This window comes from Mytilus californianus, unplaced genomic scaffold (assembly GCF_021869535.1).
Source record: "Mytilus californianus isolate M0D057914Y unplaced genomic scaffold, xbMytCali1.0.p SCAF_1, whole genome shotgun sequence".
Lineage (NCBI taxonomy): Eukaryota > Metazoa > Mollusca > Bivalvia > Mytilida > Mytilidae > Mytilus > Mytilus californianus.
In genome coordinates, this window is record NW_026262581.1 from 142,198,472 (window position 1) to 142,222,740 (window position 24,269).

The window sequence follows — 24,269 nt, forward strand, 5'->3', positions numbered from 1 at the left end:
TAACTATGATATGCAAGCGGGGGCATCATCTGTGTCCACATGTGGACACTATCCACATTTATTTAATTTTAGTTCATTTATATGTTTTGGAGTTTAGTGTGACGTCCATTTTCATTGAACTAGTACACATTTTTGTTTAGGGGCCAGCTGAACCCCACCTCCGGGTGCGGGATTTTCTCGCTGTGTTGAAGACCCATTGGTGGCCTTCGGCTGTTTTCTGCTCTTTGGTCGGGTTGTTATCTCTTTGACACATTCCCCATTTCCATTCTCAACTTTAATATAATCTCTTTGAAGTTGTAATAAAAGCACTAGAACAGAAAGTGTCCTTACAGTGCTGTGAGGTTCATTTTAACATGGGTGCAACATAAATTTGGGTTTTATCAGCATGATGCTGGGAAGTTACAGTATTGTGTTATTACTGCTTCAGACATTTTATTGATAGTTAAGGGCACCAGTATGTCTTCAGGGTAATATTAGAGGTTAATGTAGTCATATATTTCACTCTTTGTTATTTTGTTGCATTTACTTTTTGTTCTAGAAATTAATGATAGACAACAAGAAATGTTACTTCTTTGGAAGAAATAAACAGATGTGCGATTTCTGTATAGACCACCAGTCTTGTTCCCGGGTGCATGCAGCTTTAGTTTGGCATAAACATCTATCAAGACCATTTATATTAGATCTAGGAAGTAGTGAGTATATTATGTTTACCATAGGTTTTATCCGTTTATATTAGATCTAGGAAGTAGTGAGTATATTATGTTTACCATAGGTTTTATCCGTTTATATTAGATCTAGGAAGTAGTGAGTATATGATGTTTACCATAGGTTTTATCCATTTATATTAGATCTAGGAAGTAGTGAGTATATGAAGTTTACCATAGGTTTTATCCATTTATATTAGATCTAGGAAGTAGTGAGTATATGAAGTTTACCATAGGTTTTATCCATTTATATTAGATCTAGGAAGTAGTGAGTATATGATGTTTACCATAGGTTTTATCCATTTATATTAGATCTAGGAAGTAGTGAGTATATTATGTTTACCATAGGTTTTATCCGTTTATATTAGATCTAGGAAGTAGTGAGTATATTATGTTTACCATAGGTTTTATCCATTTATATTAGATCTAGGAAGTAGTGAGTATATGATGTTTACCATAGGTTTTATCCATTTATATTAGATCTAGGAAGTAGTGAGTATATTATGTTTACCATAGGTTTTATCCATTTATATTAGATCTAGGAAGTAGTGAGTATATGAAGTTTACCATAGGTTTTATCCATTTATATTAGATCTAGGAAGTAGTGAGTATATAATGGTTACCATAGGTTTTATCCATAAGTTATATACCTTTTAGTATGTTATAAATCAAATATGGGAATTTGAGTCAAATTGGTGTGCATGCATTCGACAGCTAATGGCCCTTTAACAGTAATTTGTTAGATAAAAATCTATATAACATTCTTTAAATGCTAATGCTTGACTGTATCTTAAACTGACAGTCAGGGGTACTACTTGTACAAGTTATTTTTATTTACTTGAAGAAGTTAATAGAGCCAAAAATAAAAATTGTTAGTTTCCCACGAGCGACCTGGTAAAATCACCGCGACCCGAAAAATTTTATTGGCCGTTCGTGTCCAATATTTTTTTTTTCCCACCCTCTCGGTTAGTCAGACTGCGCTAGTCAAAATTTTGTTTATAAGGCCAATATTTTATAACCAGGAATAAAATAAAATAACTGGTCAACAAATCCCGGTTTAATTAAAACCCAGTGGTTCCGGACGATATTGTATACTCCCATCGTTCATGAACAACATGCAAATCCTCGGGGTTTACCCATTCCCATTTATTTATGACTCGGTGGCCGATTGGTTTAAGTAGTTACTACTGTAATCACTAGCCAGTCAACACTGAGGTTGTGAGTTCGAACCCCGCTCGTGCGGGTGCACTCGACTCAAATCTTAATTGACTAGGATTGTCAGTTTTCCTATCGAAGGTCGTGGTTTTCTCCGGGCACTCCGGCTTCCTCCACCAATAAAAACTGGCCGCCACGAAATAGCCCAAAAGCAGTGCTTAAAAGTGGCGTTAAAACACCAAAAATCAAAAATCAAATGTATGCAAACTATTCTATAATTGCAAATGATTGACTGTACCTTGAATTGAATATCTATATCCAGACTAAATCAATAAAAGCAGTAATTTTGCAAATAAATCATGGTCACATGCACAATTTGTGTGTCTACATTTGTTGGGAGCCATGTGCTTTTTGGCGGGAAAATATTGGAAATCCCTAAATCAATGACTATTTATAGCCAGCAAAGAATTCCAATCTCATAAGCAGCTGAGATGGGAGTGCCATTTAACTATATTTAAATAATGCATACTATCTGGGGGAAAGAGTGAAACTGCAAATAATTGTATATATACTTACTTTACATACATTTATTTTTATTATGTTTTTTGGAGTGGGGAATTTTATAATATTGTCATTGTATATTTATAAGATATAAAATGACAATATCATAAAATCCCCCAACCCAAAAAATAAAAAAAATATTAATATGTACTAGTATGAACAGACTTGCTTGAAATAGCTTTGCAATTCTACAAGATTCACTGTGGTTTTTTCAGTTAACTGAAATTAAATCTAAATTTGTCATGGTCTGTCAGAAGTATGTTCAAGGGGCTATCCTTTGAATGTAACGTGACTGAAAGGCAATTTTTATCATGAATATCATCAGAAAACAACACAGTACATTTAAAACATAAACAATACAATAAGCTCATTTAATTGATTTTTTTTTCGGACAGACAAAAATCTGTTCGGTCAGACAAAACCTGCAACACTGTCTGACCGAATGTCAGACAGAAACCAAAAGAGTTAGGCACAGACTGAAATTGAACAATACAATCCAATCCAATTTTATATCTGTTAATAAAAAAAAAACTGAAGCATCTTTCAACCCACTGAGTGCATCTTGGTTTGCTTGTTCTTTAACCTCTGTTCCTGTATAAAGGATAAAATCTTTGAGTAAAAATGGTCTGAATCATGCTTTAAAATCTATCTACTTTGAATTTTGTACAAATTCAATATAGAAAACCATATCAAGGAATAAAATAAAATAATTTGCCTACCTACCTACCCATACTCTGAAAACCTCAGGCGGGAAGGGGAAACAAAGATATTTTTAATGTTGGCCTAATATACTTATATAAGTAAATTTGTTATGTTCATATTTTCTTATAAGGTTTGAATAATCTCCCCTTGGTTTTTGTCCAAAAATTTTTTTTTTGCAATCCCTAAAATTCTCAAGTTTTGGGATGTAAAAACATGCCTTAAACAATTTTTCTCTGGTTAGCTCATAATTTTTATTAGAGTTCAAGGTTTCATCTCATTAATTCAACAAAGAAACTAATTGTGCAAAGATCTTAAGTAATTGAGCAAGGCCTTCAAAAATTGCCCCTTGGAGGCTTGTAAATGAGCAGTGTTTTGAAGATAACAGACAAATGAGATTTTCATTGTCCATGAAATTACACTTAAATGATTAGTAAAGACATAGATCTGCAAAAGACAGACAATTAAAAATTCTATAAGAGTAGAGAAGTCCTGAGAAATTCAAGAAAAGAAGATAGTATGACTTTTTTACCTGTATAAGTAAAAAAATCTGAATGTCTAAGGAACATAACTAAGCCATTAAAATAATTTACCTGTACGAGTAAATAAAATACACTTGTATAAGTATCTTACAAATTTACTTATATAAATATAAATCAATTGTTTTAAAAACAATTGTTCATGGTCTTTCCCCTCCGAAACATGATTGATTGAATGATTGATTGATTGATTGTTTGACTGATTGATTGGTTGGTTGGTTGGTTGACTGATATACTAATTAAACACATGGAATATGGTCTCTTGGAACATGTGAAAAAGAAACAAATGATATCTTGGACCCCGTATTAAACATGCATGCATGCATGATTGATTGGTTGGTTGGTTGGTTAAACGTTTATCGATTAATTTCAGAAAATACACGAATTGGAGCAGATTTTTGCAGGGATGGATTTCTATTTCAGAAAGAAGTTTGTACATAAGAAGGATTAGCATTTTTACAGTAAATGTACCGGACTGAAGGCGATTTTCTTTTCATAGAAATGGGATAACTAAAAAAAAATCAGTTAGGAAAAAAAAGGGGGGAGTGTAGTGGTAGACTGTGGTTGAAAATTGAGATAAGAAACATTTACAACATCATAGCTGCAAAGTTTGAAGTTTTGATTAGTAATTTGTTGATTTGACCATTTCAGGGGCATTGACCCGGCAAAAAAATGACGCGTACCATTTCGATAAAAATTTTCCAGTAAGGACATGTCGCGGCAAACATTTTGGTTAAATTGTTTTGTCGATATATATAACTCTTTCTAGGAAGAAGCGATATGAATTCAATGTAAAAAAAATCAGAACATGACCTAGACCTTATAACCAGTGTTTCAATAAATAAAGACAATGTTTGATTAATAACTTTATGAAAACATGCCCTTTTCATGTTATCATTTCGTGCATTGAATGCCCTTTTCAGGATTGGCACCCTGTCCTTTTGAATTCCTAGCTTGATCACTGATTATTGATATGTCCAGTCTTCTTGGGTGAATAATTTTAATCAAACCAGATTAAGGCAATCAATATCAATGTGTCCTGTCTTTTGAAAAGACAAAGTCTTATATGACAGTCAGAGCTCAGACATAAATAAGTCTAAATCTGCTTTTGACTCACGGAGGTCTAAACATGAAGGTTTCAAGATTTGTCTCCCTTTAATTTAATACAAATTATGACTCCTATAAATCGAATAGTGTTAAGCAAGAAATATTTGACCTGAATTCAAAAATTACAAATATTGACTCCTTCAAGTCGATAAGTTACAAAAATTGGTCAACTTCAAGACCCAAGCATATTTATAAAAAGGTCAAGCATCTACATGAAATTATGACAACATTGAAAGACAATGCTTTGTCTTCAAAGGAAAAATAAGCATGAGAGCCTAAAAAAACAGAATTAATGTTTATTTACTTTACAATGCAACCATCTGTAATCACACAAAATGAGGAAAATAATATATGTTAAGTAAAAATGTTCAATAAGATAATTAAATATAGATAGCTCAGGTCCTTGTGAACTCTCATACAGGTTTATGATGTCATAGGTGGTAAACTTTGGCCACCAATTAAAATTAAATTATTTCAAAAACATAAATAGACCTAAACAAGTCTGTCATTTTCTGACTTAAATAAGTCTGAAAATGAAAGAACGTTTTTATACAAAATACATTTTTTGACTTATGCAAGTCAAAAACAAAAAGCGACTTGTTTATGTCTGAGCTCTGAATGTATGACCAGGTTAAACTAATTTAGGGACACTACTACTTAATTATACCCCACGCAACGAGTTGCGAAGGGTATAATGTTTTTGACCCGTCAGTCCGTCAGTCTGTCAGTTCGTCAGCAGTCCGTCAGTCCTGTTTCTTGTCATCGCAACTCCTCTGAAACCACACAACAGAATTTCATGAATCCTTTTTATACGCCCGTCAATTTTTGACGGGACATATTATGTTATACAAATGTCCGGTGTCCGTCTGTCTGTCTGTCTGTCCGTCTGTCTGTCCGGCGTAAACATGTCGCACCGTAACTTGAGAATGACTTATCCAAATTTCATGAAACTTAACATAGTTGTTTCTTATGATGGTCAAACGATCTGTATACTTTTTGGTGAAAATAAGATTAAAACTTTTTGAGTTACGGGACTGAGTAACTAAAACAGGTGTGTGTTTTTTTTTCACATGTCGGGCCGTATCTCAAAAACAATTTATGATTATTGCTTAAAACTTTACACACTTCTTAGTTATATTTACCTTAAGATCTGTATATTTTTTGGTGATGATTCAAAATTTTATTTTTGAGTTATTGAATATTTTGTTAAAAAAGGGGGAGCGGTTTTTCACATGTCGCGCCGTATCTCAAAAACAATTTATGATTATTGCTTAAAATTTTACACACTTCTTAGTTATATTAAACTAAAGATCTGTATACTTTTTGGTTTTGATTCAAATTTTATTTTTGATATATTGATTTTTTTTTTTTAAAAGGGGGGTTTTCACATGTCGCGCCGTATCTCAAAAACGATTTATGATTATTGCTTAAAATTTTACACTCTTCTTAGTTAAATTAATCTAAAGATCTGTATACTTTTTGGTTTTGATTCAAAATTTTATTTTAGAGATATTGAGTTTTTTGTAAAAAAAAAAAGGCGGTTTTCGCATGTCACGCTGTATGTCAGAAACTATTTATGCTTATTGCATAAAAATTAACACACACAATACGACGGGCGTATCATGCGCTCATGGCGCAGCTGTTTATTAGATAATAAGGACATACTATGTAGTTGTGCATATCAACAGGAAATTGCGATTCAATTTTTTTTCTAGGAGTTACGCCCCTTTGAACTTTTTTGCTTCAATGTACTACTGCAACAGTTTGTCATCGCAACTCCTCTGATACCACACAACAGAATTTCATGAAACCTTTTTAGATAATAAGGACATACTATGTAGATGTGCATATCGACAGGAAATTACGTTTCAATTTTTTTTCTAAGAGTTACGCCCCTTTGAACTTTTTTGCTTCAATGTACTACTGCAACAGTTTGTCATTGCAACTCCTCTGATACCACACAACAGAATTTCATGAAACCTTTTTAGATAATAAGGACATACTATGTAGTTGTGCATATCAACAGGAAATTGCGATTCAATTTTTTTTCTAGGAGTTACGCCCCTTTGAACTTTTTTGCTTCAATGTACTACTGCAACAGTTTGTCATTGCAACTCCTCTGATACCACACAACAGAATTTCATGAAACCTTTTTAGATAATAAGGACATACTATGTAGTTGTGCATATCAACAGGAAATTGCGATTCAATTTTTTTTCTAGGAGTTACGCCCCTTTGAACTTTTTTGCTTCAATGTACTACTGCAACAGTTTGTCATCGCAACTCCTCTGATACCACACAACAGAATTTCATGAAACCTTTTTAGATAATAAGGACATACTATGTAGATGTGCATATCGACAGGAAATTACGTTTCAATTTTTTTTCTAAGAGTTACGCCCCTTTGAACTTTTTTGCTTCAATGTACTACTGCAACAGTTTGTCATTGCAACTCCTCTGATACCACACAACAGAATTTCATGAAACCTTTTTAGATAATAAGGACATACTATCTAGATGTGCATATCGACAGGAAATTACGGTTCAATTTTTTTTCTAGGAGTTACGCCCCTTTGAACTTATTTGCTTCAATGTACTACTGCAACAGTTTGTCATCACAACTCCTCTGAAAGCACACAACAGAATTTCATGAAACTTTGTAGATAATAAGGACATACTATGTAGATGTGCATATCGACAGGAAATTAGGATTCAATTTTTTTTCTAGGAGTTACGCCCCTTTGAACTTATTTGCTTCAATGTACTTCTGCAACAGTTTGTCATCGCAACTCCTCTGAAACCACACAACATAATTTCATGAAACTTTGTAGATAGTAAGGACATACTATGTAGATGTGCACATTGACAGGAAATTATGATTCAATTTTTTTTTCTTATACGATTTTTTTTTCTTACACATATTTTATTTCTCCAATGACAATGTTGGGACGTGGGGTATGTGAGCGCGCTCACTAAGGTTCTTTAATTTTTTTTCAAATTGATGTTCAAATGGCATTTACTACATTAGAGCTTTTCAGATACCAAAGACATGCTCTTAAAAATTCTGATATTAACTTGATGTGAAGATACTAAGGGAAGAATATAGATCCTTGGAGTCTCTTTTTATCTGATTACACTGAATTCATAATGGTGTTTTGCAGCACATGGCACCTTCATTGGAAGAATACGGTTAGAATCAAAGAAGCCCCAACAAGTTCCTATAGATAGTGAAATTCATTTTGGTGCATCCACTAGACTCTATATTATACGCGAAAGACCACAGCCAATATCTGGACAAATGAATGATGAGAAAGATAAAAGAGGGGAAGATTTAGAAGGCAGTTTGTTAGGATTACCAGAAACAGAAACAGAATTAGATGTAAGATATGACAACTTATGCTTATAAAGATCTAGATATAAGTATTGTATTTATACTCTTTAGTGCTTACAAACTTAACAAGGTAGGTAGTCTTTAGAAAATTGCATTGTTAGCACTCTCACATCTACATTTCTTGTAGGATTGTTATGAAATTTATATCTGGTGTATATTAGCAATGTCTTTAGTGAGTATGAAAATCAGCTCTGATTCATTATTGTCTCGCCTGACATAGGTATTTCTTTCCGTTTGCGGCAATTAGTATTAAGCTTTATATTTCAGAAGGTAGAAGACCTGGATGCTTCATACCTTGCATGCAGATACCTTATGTTATGAAGTTTCTGTCTGTTGTATGCCAATTGTCCTTGACCTCATTTTCATGGTTCAGTGACTGCTTGAAAAATATTTAGTTTTTTTGTCATGTGAATATCTGACTTATTATAAGTAATAGGATAACTATATTTGGTATATGGGTTCCTCTACATGTCTGTCAGACAGTGTTAACCTGACCTCGACCTCAATTCATGGATCAGTGATCAAGGTTAAAGTTACGTCATTAGGTCAGTTTCTCAGATACTACAAGCAGTAGTTAAACTATATGTGGTGTATGGAATGATTCTAAGGGGTACATGTCAGACTGGCAGGTTTCATCTGACCTTGACCTCATTTTCATGGCCTTGGTCATTGTTAATTTTTTGTGTTTTGGTCTGTTTTCAAGTACTGTAAGCATTAGGTCAACTATATTTGGTGTATGGAATGATTGTAAGGTGTATATGTCTGTCTAGCTGTGTCATCTGACCTTGACCTCATTTTAATGGTTCATTGGTCAATGTTAAGCAGACAACAGAAATACACTTATATGTATGATAATCTGATATAGAATATAAAACAGCACACAATAGAAATACACTTATATGTATGATAATCTGATATAGAATATAAAACAGCACACAATAAAAATACACTTATATGTATGATAATCTGATATAGAATATAAAAAAGCACACAACAGAAGTACACTTATATGTATGATAATCTGATAAAGAATATAAAACAGCACACAATAGAAATACACTTATATGTATGATAATCTGATATAGAATATAAAACAGCACACAACAGAAATACACTTATATGTATGATAATCTGATATAGAATATATAACAGCACACAACAGAAGTACACTTATATGTATGATAATCTGATATAGAATTTAAAACAGCACACAACAGAAATACACTTATATGTATGATAATCTGATATAGAATATAAAACAGCAGACAACAGAAATACACTTATATGTATGATAATCTGATATAGAATTTAAAACAGCACACAACAGAAATACACTTATATGTATGATAATCTGATATAGAATATAAAACAGCAGACAACAGAAATACACTTATATGTATGATAATCTGATATAGAATTTAAAACAGCACACAACAGAAATACACTTATATGTATGATAATCTGATATAGAATATAAAACAGCAGACAACAGAAATACACTTATGTGTATGATAATCTGATATAGAATATAAAACAGCACACAACAGAAATGAATATAAGAAGATGTGGTATGAGTGCCAATGTGACAACTCTCCATCCAAGTCACAATTTGTAAAAGTAAACCATTATAGGTCAAAGTACGGCTTCAACACGGAGCCTTGGCTCACACCGAACAGCAACCTATAAAGGGTCCCAAAAATGACGTGTAAAACCATTCAAACAGGAAAACCAACAGTCTAATCTATATAACAGCAACCTATAACAGTCAGAGCTCTGACATAAACAAGTCAGAATAAAATGACTTCTTAAAGTCAGAAAGTGTTTTGAAATTCTGACCTGTACGCGTCAATTTTTGTTTTGCGTAGTTTTCACTCGAGTCCGTCAAACCAGAAGTTATTTTGAATTTGCCGCCGATCTACGACACATACGATCACGTGGTTTTTTGCAAGAGATCACGTGTTTGAGAGTCGTTGTTTTGGAAGTGTCTCGAACGAGAAGTCATTGAATGTTATATTGATTATTTACGATTTTTAGTGAAAATCTAGGTCATTGTGGGCATTTTTTTAGAAAGGTAATTCATATTACCTCCGTATTTTCATGGGCATTTTTATATTTTTTGCCTATAAAGAAGTTCCTTGCAAGTGATTTTTTTGCTGTTTCATGAAGGCGCGCGACCTGTAAATACGGACGCATGGTCTTTGAGATGACCTGGTGTTTGACAATTCTGACTTGTTCAGGTCAGAAAATGTTGTTATGATAATGAATTGTTATTTTCGGGAGATAACTCGTATTGTCTTAAACAATATTAACATTATTAACCAGTCAGTGCAATTTAAAAAGTAAAATTATTGCTTCGAGCTGAACATCGTCACGTGATTTTTCTATTTTTAAACTCAATCACGAATTGATTTTAACCTTTCCGATTCGTTTCTCCCTATGAGAAAAACGATCATTGTGAATATTGAGATGATGATAATGAAACGAATATGGAAAAAATTTTAATAAAAGAAAAAGGAAGGGAGGGGTTTAACTAAAGAATTTTTTTTTTATTTTTAAAGTTATAACTTAAGAACAATAAGTGATGCACACACCTGGTCTTCATTTATGATCATGGGACATGATAAAACAAATCAAATGAAATGTAGGGCAAGTCTCCAGGGATCACCCCTATCCCTGTCATTTCTCTATTCCTCTTTATAATGTCAAATTGATTTGAATGAAAATACCGGGCTAGTCTCCAGGTTTACCCCCACCCCCTGCCATTTGCAAATGTTCTTATATTTTCTTGTATGGGACAATTTAACAAATCAAATGATATGTTGGGGAGGTCCCTGGGGGTCACCCCTACCCCTCCTGTTTGAAAACTTGTAAACGGTCGTGATCCCCACCTCTAAAACATATATTTTCTTGAATAGGACAATAAAACAAATCAAATGAAAGATAGGGGAAGTCCCTAGGGGTCACCCCCACCCCCTCCTGTGTTAAAACTTTTTAACGGTCGGGATCCCCCCCCCTTAACCATATATATTCTTGTAAGGGTCAATAAGACAAATCAAATGAAATAAAGGTGAAGTCCCTGAGGGTCACCCCACCCCCTCATGTTTGAAAACTTGTAAACGGTCGAGATCCCTACCCCTAAACCATATACATTCTTGCACAGGACAATAAAAAAAATCAAATGAAATATAGGGGAAGTCCATTGGGGTCATCCCCATCCCCCTTTTTGAAATGTTCTGGATCACCACCCCTAAAGGTAAACCATATGATATTCCTGTTCGTCATTTCAAGAAGATTTGAATGACATGCAGGGTCAAACCCTAGGCGTCACTTATGCATATCACTTTACTAGACAAAACCAATTATGGGAGCTTTGTTTGGGAGACTTAGTAACAGCATCCTGTTACAATTATTTCTTGTTTATTTTAATCTGCTGAGAGACCACCTTTACATATTATATTTATCAGTGTTTGTGCAAACAGAATTGTCTATTCAGTATTATTTTCCTCTCACATGCATCACATCTTATTAATTACATGGATATAGGAAGATGTGATATGAGTGCCAATGAGACAACTCTCCATCCAAGTTACAATTTATAAAAGTAAACCATTATAGGTCAAGGTACGGCCTTCAACACGGAGCATTGGCTCACACCGAACAGCAAGCTATAAAGGGCCTCAAAAAATTACAAGTGTAAAACCATTCAAACGGAAAAACCAACGGTCTAATCTATATAAAAAAAAAAAAATTTGGCATATTTGTTTTCCTCTGAAATTACACATCTATAATTCTTACCCCAGATGCTTAGCCACATGAAGCATTTACCTCTTATTTAAGACATAGATAGTCTTTGTTTCTTCAGAAGTGAGAAGAACATTGGAAGTCAGAATGTTCTGACTTATAAAAGTCTGAATGTTCTGACTTAATAAGGTCAGAAAGACTCAGAATGATCTGAAAATACTGACTTTTTTTAATGTTTAGAGTATTTTAGACTATGAATGCACTTGTCATGCTAGTACCATAAGAAACCCTGACAAGATTTTGTTCCCAAACAACAATTTTTAAAGATATTAAGAATAACAAGTGTACAATGGAACATAAATTACAAAGTTATAAGTGTTGTGAAAAAAGCTATTTAAAAAAAAAATCAATAGATAGTTATCTTTCAACTTTTACATGTATTTAAAAAACAGTGAAAATATTATGGATTATATGTACGGCTTCTTGAAGGACAACAAAGTCACCATATTTGGTCTGAATTTGTATGTTTTTTCTCCTCCAAATTTTTTTAACATTAATAATGTCGGCTTTTTTCGTAACTAATTTTAAACATTCTTAATTATAATTAAATTTCCCCAACATTTTGCTTACAAACTCTTTAATTTCTAAAGTCAAATTGAAAGTTGTCTTCACAGATTCAATGTGTCTGAAAATGTTATATTGAAAAAACAATACTTTTATATCCTCAAATAAAATGGGCATACCATGAGTTTAATGGTCATGCAGATATGCAATCCAGGATGTTAACAATCAGAGTTTAGATTACAGTCATATAGTAATAGGCAGAGTTTTTCTTATATAATCAATAACCAGAGTAAAGATAATTTATTAATAGAGGTTTAGTTTAATATAAGTAATAAACAAAGCTAATTAATACACTTGCAATCACATACATGTAGTTAAATTAGTAAATACAGAATATTCATACAAAATTCAGACAGAAATACTGTAATAGGTCAAGTCATTAGGGACGACATCAAAAGTTCAATGTAGGATAAAAAACTTAATTCACATCACATAGTTTTTTCACTGACCCACCTACCCCCCTCTTAACTTAATTTGGGAAAGATTGATTGACCAAAATGGATTTATGTAAAATCGATTTTGGATAAACAAAACTTGCAGCAACTTTAACCCCACCCCCACCCCCAAACTATTTGATTTAAGTTTTTTTATCCTACATTGGTCTTTTGATGGCATCCCTTAGAATGTGCTGACTTTGTATATGAATTGTAGTGATAGTTATGGCACCCATACAACATGTAGGAATCAGTCAAAAGGAGAGAAAAATTCCCGAAATTTGTCACATAGTGACATTTGTGAGTCGGAATAACAAAATATAGACTCATTAATCTCTCCATCTTTTCAAAAATTATGAACCAGATTTTATGCATATCCATATAGTTTTTGACGGACTCTTTTAAGTCAGAACATGATTTGACCTGTTTGAGTCAATTTGCAGAACAAAATTTCCAATCAAAGCTATGTGTTCTTCCTCTTAGCCCCCTTCTGAATCTGCCACTGTTGAGTTTATTAATTGATTTTTCAATACATTATCATTAATATCAAATGGCAATGCCTGACTTAATAATTTCAATAAATTTAGTTTTTGACTGATTTTTTAAAGTCAGAACATGACTTGACCTGTTTAAGTCAATTTGCAGAACAAAATTTCCAATCAAAGCTAGGTGTACTTCCTTTACGCCCTGCAATGCCCGGCTTAAATATTTCAATAAATTTATTTTAGTTTTGGACTGACTCTTTTAAGTCAGAACATGATTTGACCTGTTTAAAACAAAATACATTTAATATTGAATATACCAAATAAACTTTTTTATAGTCCTCATTATTGTGACTTATGGGGACTTTATTCTCTCTGTCTTTTATCTGGCTCACCCATACATTTTTAAATCAATATGACAATACTATACTTAAAAGTTGTAATAAGTTTAGTTTTGTTTGACTCTTTGAAGTCAGAACATGATTTGACCTGTTAAAGTCAGTTTACAGAACAAAATTTCCAATCAAAGCTAGGTGTACTTCCTTTAAGCCCTGCTTCTGAATCAGCCATTTTCAAGTTTATTATTTGATTATTTTTTAGAAACAATTAAGTCAAATGGTTATTTATTTTAGGGGATCTTACATATAATTCCTGTGTCTTTTATCTGACGTTCCCATACATTCATTAAATAACATATGGCAATGCCTAGCTTATATATTTCAATAAATTTATTTTAGTTTTGGACTGACTCTTTTAAGTCAGAACATGATTTGACCTGTTTAAAACAAAATACATTTAATATTGAATATACCAAATAAACTTTTTTATAGTCCTCATTATTGTGACTTATGGCGACCTTATTTCCTCTGTCTTTTATCTGGCTCACCTATATATTTTTAAATCAATATGACAATACTAGACTTAAAAGTTGTAATAAGTTTAGTTTTATTTGACTCTTTGAAGTCAGAACATGATTTGACCTGTTAAAGTCGGTTTACAGAACAAAATTTCCAATTTGTAAACAAAATACATTTGAATATTAAATATACCAAATAAACTTTTTTATAGTCCTCATTATTGTGACTTTATTATTGGGTGTCTTTTATCTGATTTTCCCATACATTCTTAAATGCATATGACAATTCCAGACTTAAAAGTTGCAATAATTAGTAAAAGTATAGTTTTTGACTGACTCTTTGAAGTCAGAACATAATGTGACTTGTTCAAGTCAGTTTGCACAACAGGATTTACCTCAATGAAATATTAAGATATCAAATATATACCAAATAAACTTTTATATAGTTCTAAAAATTGTGACTTAATATTTGTGATCTTTTTTCCTACTTGTATCCATACATTCTAACAATCACATCACAATCATGACAATGCCCGACTGTTACAGTTGCAATCCATTTAGTGTTTGACAGACTCTTATAAGTCAGAACATGATTTGACCTGCTTGAGTCAGTTTACAGAACAAAATTTTCAATCAAAGCTAGGTGTTCTTCCTCTAAGCCCCCCTCCTAAATATGAATCTGCTACTGTTGAGTTAATTAATTGATAAGTTTTTTTAGAAACTATTCAGCTAAATGGTTATTTAAATATTATTTTTTTTGGCAACCACAAGTTCTATGTGTAAACTTAACAGAAAAGAAGAGTCATGAAAATACAGAAATAAAATAAAATATTAAGATAATTTGATGAAAATCTTTAAAAACAAAATGCATTTGATATTGAATATGCCGAATAAACTTTTTTATAGTCCTCATTATTGTGCATTGAGGGGACCTTATTTCATCTAGCTTTTATCTGGCTTTCCCATACATTTTAAAATCAATATGAAAATCCTAGACTTAAAAGTTGAAATAAGTTTAGTTTTGTTTGACTCTTTGAAGTCAGAACATGATTTGACCTGTTAAAGTCAGTTTACAGAACAAAATTTCCAATCAAAACTAGGTCTTCTTCCTCTAAGCCCCCCCCCTTTTTTCCCTTTATCTGAATCTGCTACTGTTGAGTTAATTAATCATGTTAATTGATAAGTTTTTTTAGAAACAATTCAGTCAAATGGTCTTTAAAATAATATTTTGTACAACCAAAAGTTCAATGTGTTAACTTAACAGAAAAGGAAAAAGTCATGATAATACAGAAATAGAATAAAATTTTAAGATAATTTGATGAAACTTGTAAACAAAATACATTTGAATATTACATATACCAAACAAACTTTTTTATAGTCCTCATTATTGTGACTTTATTATTGGGTGTCTTTTATCTGTTTTTCCCATACATTCTTAAATGCATATGACAATGCCAGACTTAGAAGTTGCAATAATTAGTTAAAGTATAGTTTTTGACTGACTCTTTGAAGTCAGAACATAATTTGACCTGTTTAAAACAAAATACATTTAAATATTGAATATACCAAATAAACTTTTTTATATAATCCTCATTATTGTGACTTTAGGGGACCTTATTTCCTCTGTTTTTTATCTGGCTCTCCCATACATTTTTAAATCAATATGACAATTCTAGACTTAAAAGTTGTAATAAGTTTAGTTTTGACTGACTCTTTGAGGTCAGAACATGATTTGACCTGTTAAAGTCAGTTAACATAACAAAATTTCCAATCAAAGCTAGGTGTACTTCCTTTATTCCAAGAAAGTCCTTGCTTTCAGACTGCTTCTGAATCTGCCATTTTCGAGTTAATTATTTGATAATTTTTTAGAAACAGTTTAGTCAAATGGTTATTTATTTTAGGGGATCTTAACATATATTTCCTGTGTCTTTTATCTGACGTTCCCATACATTCATTTAATATCATATGGCAATGCCCTGCTTAAATATTTCAATAAATTTATTTTAGTTTTGGACTGACTCTTTTAAGTCAGAACATGATTTGACCTGTTTAAAACAAAATACATTTAATATTGAATATACCAAATAAACTTTTTTATAGTCCTCATTATTGTGACTTATGGGGACCTAATTTCCTCAGTCTTTTATCTGGCTTACCTATACATTTTTAAATCAATATGACAATACTAGACTTAAAAGTTGTAATACGTTTAGTAAGATAGAACATAATGTGACTTGTTTGAGTCAGTTTGCACAACAGTATTTATCTCAATGAAATATTAAAATAATAAATATTTTGCTCTTAATACATTTAGCTTAAAGTGGATGAGAATATATCTTTTATTAACATAGTCTTATCATGAATAAGTGTCTTGTTTTTCCTTGGAAGATTTGAAGTATTGTCATGGTACTAGTAAATGTATCCAATATTGTAATTTGTAAATCTTTTGATATTCAGAAAATTGTATGATCCATTTTTTCTCACCTGGTTTTTCTTTGTATTTTGAAATAATTGAAAGTGATGAGATAAATATATTATGTTTAGATTCTGAAAAGGAGAAGGTATGATGTCAGATGAGCCCCACTTTTTAAAACTCTTTAATTCGAAACTAGTAATCACCATATTTTTATGGAGATTGATAACAAAGTGGTAGTAATGACTGCTTCAAATCAGAACAAAAATGACCTCTCGAAGTCAAAATGCATTAAAAAGGGGCATAAATCTTATTAGAATATGAAGATATTAAGTCACAATATTTTGTGCAAAAGCTGACCTGTGGAAGTCATTTTATGATAAATTAAAGTCTGACATAAACTGACCTGTACAAGTCATATTCTGTTGAGTGCAAGAAGGGAGACAACACTTACATCAAATTATATCTGACCTATGGAAGTCATTTTATTCTGACTTGTTTATGTCAGAGCTCTGACTGTATAAAGGGTCCCAAAAATGACTAGTGTTAAACCATTCAAACAGGAAAACCAACAGTCTAATCTATATAACAGCAAGCTATAAAGGGCCCCAAAAATGACTAGTGTTAAACCATTCAAACAGGAAAACCAACGGTCTAATCTATATAAAAAACGAGAAACGAGAAACACTTATGAACCACATCAACAAACGAAAACCACTGAACATCAGGTTAAACTTGCATTTATTTGAATTTTGTAGAATTTAACAGAATTTAACACAGCACACAACAGAAGAATAACATCAATGAAAGAGGATGGTCCTGCCCCTAATCCATTAAAGAGGAAACATAAAAATGCCCATGTGTTCTTTTATGACGAGGAAGAAATAATAAACCCAGGTTTGTTGATTAAAATATTGATTTGAAATAATAAACCCAGGATTGTTGATTATAATTTATTGATTTGAAATTATAAACCAATCTTTTGATTTGAAATAAAAAAAACCCAGGTTTGTTTCTATTTTAATGGAATAAATCCAGATATATAGATCAATAAATTGATTTCCTTTATTCTATTTTTATGCCCCAGCTGTAGAGGAGGGGGCATTAAGTTTTACCCTTGTCAATCTGTACGTCTGTACATACGTCCCAAAATTGGTTTCCGTTCTGTAACTTTCGTTTGCCTCAACCACATGTTATGAAACTTATACACAATGCTTATTTCCACAAAACACAGATCAAGATTAAATTTTGGTGGCGTCACTTTTACCGTTCTAGAGTTATGCTCCTTTACAAATGGAAAAATTGCTGAATTTTTAGTTTCCGTTCTCTAACTTTAGTTTGCCTCAACCAAATGTTAAGAAACCTTTACACAATGCTTAGTACCACAAAACACAGATCAAGTATGAGTTTAAGTGGTGTCACTTTTACCGTACTAGAGTTATGCCTCTTTACAAATGGAAAAATTGCTTAATTTTTTGTTTCTGTTCTCTTACTTTAGTTTGCCTCAACCAAATGTTATGAAACTTATACACAATGCTTATTACCACAAAACACAGATCAAGTATGAATTTTGGCGGCGTCACTTTTACTGTTTTACAGTTATGCCCCTTTACAAATGGAAAAATAGCTGAAAATATTTGTTTCTGTTCTCCAACTTTAGTTTGCCTCAACCAAATGTTATGAAACTTATGCACAATGCTAATTACCACAAAACACAGATCAAGTTCGAATTTTGGTGACGTCACTTTTATCTTTCAAGAATTATGCCCCTTTACAAATGGAAAAATTGCTGAATTTTTCGTTTCCGTTCTCTAACTTAAGTTTGCCTCAACTAAATGTTATGAAACTTTTAAACAATGCTTATTACCACAAAACTCAGATCAAGTAAAAATTTGGGTAGCGTCACTTGTACAGTTCTTAAGTTATGTCCCATGGACACATTCACCATTTATTTGGAAACGGAAGACTTATAAAGCAGGCAGGGGCATTACTTAAACAAGTAACTTTTACAATTACCTATACAAGTTATGGTGAAAACGAGGCTATTTTAAATATTGCTTATAGAAGTAACTTTTGTAAAAATTAATCCTCCTGAAACACTAATTGCCTTTCTGACACACTTATCTTTCATATCCGCGTTTCTGGGTCAAAGATTGGTCTCTTGGGACTTTTAAAATATTATTTTCCATGAAAATCTTGAGGTAGACACATATGAATAGATAGAAACTTGTGCTTTAATTAAGATTTGACGTTATTTATAATTTGTAATCCAAAACAATTACATATATATGTTCTTTGAATAATTGTAATTACTAATTCTTTCAAAGATGTATAAAATAACTTAAACAAGTCATATTTTTGTCATTATTTTTTTTAAGCATGTTAAGTAACCTTGTATCTCTATACTCCTCTCAAATTTGATAAGTTCTTAATTTTATGTGAGAAAATTATGTAAAATTTCAAAATAACTACATTTAGTCCATGCTTCTATTGAAATTTAAAATAACTCTATTGAGTAGTTTAATAACTTATAAAAACAAAAATTACCTATATAAGTAACTAAATAAAATAACTTGTTTAAGTAACGCCCCTGACTGTTAAGTCTTCTTTATCTAATACCATGAATCAGGAGTCTTAATACCATTGATAAGAAGTGTCTAATACCATGGACCATAAGTGTCTAATACCATGGACCATAAGTGTCTAATACCATGGACCATAAGTGTCTAATACCATGAACCATAAGTGTCTAATACCATGGACCATAAGTGTCTAATACCATGGACCATAAGTGTCTAATACCATGGACCATAAGTGTCTTTCTATCATGGACCACAAGTGTCTCATTCTGGAATTTACAGAAGTACCTTTTTCTGCTTTTTCATCTTCTTTTAACTAACATTCCTCTGTTTTCGAGCAACTTTTTCAATATGAGAAGCATTTTCTGAACACTGATCTTCATTTTCTGAACACCTGGATTGTTGTGCTTTATTTTTATTACACAAGTGCACATTATATGAAACTTCAGATGCTGAAATTATGCATGTATTAGGTAAATTTCGTCATTCTGCAGATTTCAAATTACCAGAGAGAAGTGAAGATTTAAAAAGTTATATCGAATAAATAGGAATGCACATTTATAGCTCTAAATTTTTTAGGATAAACATATGTTTGCTGTAATAACAAACGGTATAAAATTAAATGCACCAGATGCTCATTTTGACAATTAATGTCTCTTCAGTGATGCTAGAGGCCATTAAAATGTCCAAAATTGAATTCAAATGTTGAAGAGCAGATAATGACAAGTGTGCATTTGCTTTTTGCTGATGTTGGCTGATTATAATACTCTGAAGGTCTAGAAAATATTTATTTACATTTTTGTCGAGCCTTCGACTTTAGTCGAAAAAGCGAGACATAGCGATCCTACATTCCATCGGCGTCGTCGTCTTCGTCGGCGGCGTCCACAAATATTCACTCTGTGGTTAAAGTTTTTGAAATATTAATAACTTTCTTAAACTATCCTGGATTTCTACCAAACTTGGACAGAAGCTTTTTTATGATCATAAGATAGTATCCAGAAGTAAATTTTGTAAAAATAAAATTCCATTTTTTCCGTATTTTACTTATAAATGGACTTAGTTTTTCTGCCGGGAAATATTACATTCACTCTGTGGTTAAAGTTTTTAAAATTTTAATAACTTTCTTAAACTATCCTGGGTTTGTACCAAACTTGGACAGAAGCTTGTTTATGATCATAAGATAGTATCCAGAAGTAAATTTTGTAAAAAAATAAATCCATTTTTTCCTTATTTAATTTTTAAATGGACTTAGATTTTTTGCCAGGAAACAACACATTCACTCTGTGGTTAAAGTTTTTAAAATTTTTATAACTTTCTTATACTATTTTGGATTTGTACCAAACTTGGACAGAAGCTTGTTTATGATCAAATGCTAGTATCTAGAAGGAAATTTTGTTTTCTTCCAGTTAACATTACATTCAGTCTGCAGTTAAAGTTTTTAAACATTTATTAGATTCATAAACTATCCTGGATTTTTACCAAACTTGGACAGAAGCTTCTTACAATCAAAAGATAGTATCAAGTGGAATATTTTTATTGATTTACTTCCTCCATTTTGTTGAGCCTGCGATTAACAGAAAAATTAGGCGAGACACTGGGTTCCGCGGAACCCTTACGAATTTTTAAACAACAAAGTGGATTTGTTCATGGAATTACCATAAATGACCATATAAACAACTTGAAAATCACCAGAGTTTCACCAAGTGTTGCTTTTTCCTTAATTCCCTTGGTAAAAAAAGGTATTTGGATATACATACAGATTCTACATGACTTTTCATGGTATACAGCTTGTTATTTTACAACAATCCCTTAAGTAACATTTATAAATTCCTATGTTTTGAAGTTCGTCAAAATCATTTGACAAAATTTTGCATCATAACATTAGTTTTGATTACAGATAAATCTGTGCAATAGGAAAACAATTAAAGCTAGATTTAACAAAATGCTATAGACTCAAACTATTCTATATCTTTGTCTGTAATTAAGAATGATTCAATATTAGATAAGAGGATGGGGTATAATTGGCAATGAGACAATTATAGTCAAAGACCAACATTTTTTTCAATTTGTACATCATTGTACATGTTGTAGACTAATCATTTGAAAAAGTGCAAATGGGACAGGGGTAAGTACATGTCTTACAATGATAGGCATACTGTCCCTTCCATCCAGTGTCAACATATCATACTGTGTAACAATGATAGGCATACTGTCCCTTCCATCCAGTGTCAACATATCATACAGTGTAATAATGATAGGCATACTGTCCCTTCCATCCAGTGTCAACATATCATACAGTGTAACAATGATAGGCATACTGTCCCTTCCATCCAGTGTCAACATATCATACTGTGTAACAATGATAGGCATACTGTCCCTTCCATCCAGTGTCAACATATCATGTAGTGTAACAATGATAGGCATACTGTCCCTTCCATCCAGTGTCAACATATCATACAGTGTAACAATGATAGGCATACTGTCCCTTCCATCCAGTGTCAACATATCATATAGTGTAACAATGATAGGCATACTGTCCCTTCCATCCAGTGTCAACATATCATACAGTGTAACAATGATAGGCATACAGACCCTTCCATCCAGTGTCAACATATCATACAGTGTAACAATGATAGGCATACTGTCCCTTCCATCCAGTGTCAACATATCATACAGTTCCATCCAGTGTCAACATATCATGTAGTGTAACAGTGATAGGCATACTGTCCCTTCCATCCAGTGTCAACATATCATACAGTGTAACAATGATAGGCATACTGTCCCTTCCATCCAGTGTCAACATATCATGTAGTGTAACAATGATAGGCATACTGTCCCTTCCATCCGGTGTCAACATATCATGTAGTGTAACAATGATAGGCATACTGTCCCTTCCATCCAGTGTCAACAAATCATACAGTGTAACAATGATAGGCATACTGTCCCTTCCATCCAGTTTCAACATATCATACAGTTCCATCCAGTGTCAACATATCATACAATGTAACAATGATAGGCATACTGTCCCTTCCATCCAGTGTCAACATATCATGTAGTGTAACAATGATAGGCATACTGTCCCTTCCATCCAGTATCAACATATCATACAGTTCCATCCAGTTTCAACATATCATGTAGTGTAACAATGATAGGCATACTGTCCCTTCCATCCAGTGTCAACATATCATACAGTGTAACAATGATAGGCATACTGTCCCTTCCATCCAGTGTCAACATATCATGTAGTGTAACAATGATAGGCATACTGTCCCTTCCATCCAGTGTCAACATATCATGTAGTGTAACAATGATAGGCATACTGTCCCTTCCATCCAGTGTCAACATATCATGTAGTGTAACAATGATAGGCATACTGTCCCTTCCATCCAGTGTCAACATATCATGTAGTGTAACAATGATAGGTATACTGTCCCTTCCATCCAGTGTCAACATATCATACAGTGTAACAATGATAGGCATACTGTCCCTTCCATCCAGTGTCAACATATCATGTAGTGTAACAATGATAGGCATACTGTCCCTTCCATCCAGTGTCAACATATCATGTAGTGTAACAATGATAGGCATACTGTCCCTTCCATCCAGTGTCAACATATCATACTGTGTAACAATGATAGGCATACTGTCCCTTCCATCCAGTGTCAACATATCATGTAGTGTAACAATAATAGGCATACTGTCCCTTCCATCCAGTGTCAACATATCATACAGTGTAACAATGATAGGCATACTGTCCCTTCCATCCAGTGTCAACATATCATGTAGTGTAACAATGATAGGCATACTGTCCCTTCCATCCAGTGTCAACATATCATGTAGTGTAACAATGATAGGCATACTGTCCCTTCCATCCAGTGTCAACATATCATGTAGTGTAACAATGATAGGTATACTGTCCCTTCCATCCAGTGTCAACATATCATGTAGTGTAACAATGATAGGCATACTGTCCCTTCCATCCGGTGTCAACATATCATGAAGTGTAACAATGATAGGCATACTGTCCCTTCCATCCAGTGTCAACATATCATGTAGTGTAACAATGATAGGCATACTGTCCCTTCCATCCGGTGTCAACAAATCATACAGTGTAACAATGATAGGCATACTGTCCCTTCCATCCAGTGTCAACAAATCATACAGTGTAACAATGATAGGCATACTGGCCCTTCCATCCAGTTTCAACATATCATACAGTTCCATCCAGTGTCAACATATCATACAATGTAACAATGATAGGCATACTGTCCCTTCCATCCAGTGTCAACATATCATGTAGTGTAACAATAATAGGCATACTGTCCCTTCCATCCAGTATCAACATATCATACAGTTCCATCCAGTTTCAACATATCATGTAGTGTAACAATGATAGGCATACTGTCCCTTCCATCCAGTGTCAACATATCATACAGTGTAACAATGATAGGCATACTGTCCCTTCCATCCAGTGTCAACATATCATGTAGTGTAACAATGATAGGCATACTGTCCCTTCCATCCAGTGTCAACATATCATGTAGTGTAACAATGATAGGCATACTGTCCCTTCCATCCAGTGTCAACATATCATGTAGTGTAACAATGATAGGCATACTGTCCCTTCCATCCAGTGTCAACATATCATGTAGTGTAACAATGATAGGTATACTGTCCCTTCCATCCAGTGTCAACATATCATACAGTGTAACAATGATAGGCATACTGTCCCTTCCATCCAGTGTCAACATATCATGTAGTGTAACAATGATAGGCATACTGTCCCTTCCATCCAGTGTCAACATATCATGTAGTGTAACAATGATAGGCATACTGTCCCTTCCATCCAGTGTCAACATATCATACTGTGTAACAATGATAGGCATACTGTCCCTTCCATCCAGTGTCAACATATCATGTAGTGTAACAATAATAGGCATACTGTCCCTTCCATCCAGTGTCAACATATCATACAGTGTAACAA

General features: G+C 32.9%; 1 protein-coding gene across 1 annotated transcript in view; it reads left to right on the forward strand.

Annotated features, from left to right (window-relative positions):
- The window catches only part of LOC127737780 (nuclear inhibitor of protein phosphatase 1-like), a 49,464-nt gene that overhangs the window by 16,610 nt on the left and 8,585 nt on the right, over positions 1–24,269 (forward strand). Inside the window, exons 3-5 of the mRNA XM_052248697.1 lie at positions 539–692; positions 7,927–8,144; positions 17,465–17,603. Coding sequence (XP_052104657.1) covers positions 539–692; positions 7,927–8,144; positions 17,465–17,603 — 511 coding nt within the window. The remainder of the gene's footprint in view (positions 1–538; positions 693–7,926; positions 8,145–17,464; positions 17,604–24,269) is intronic.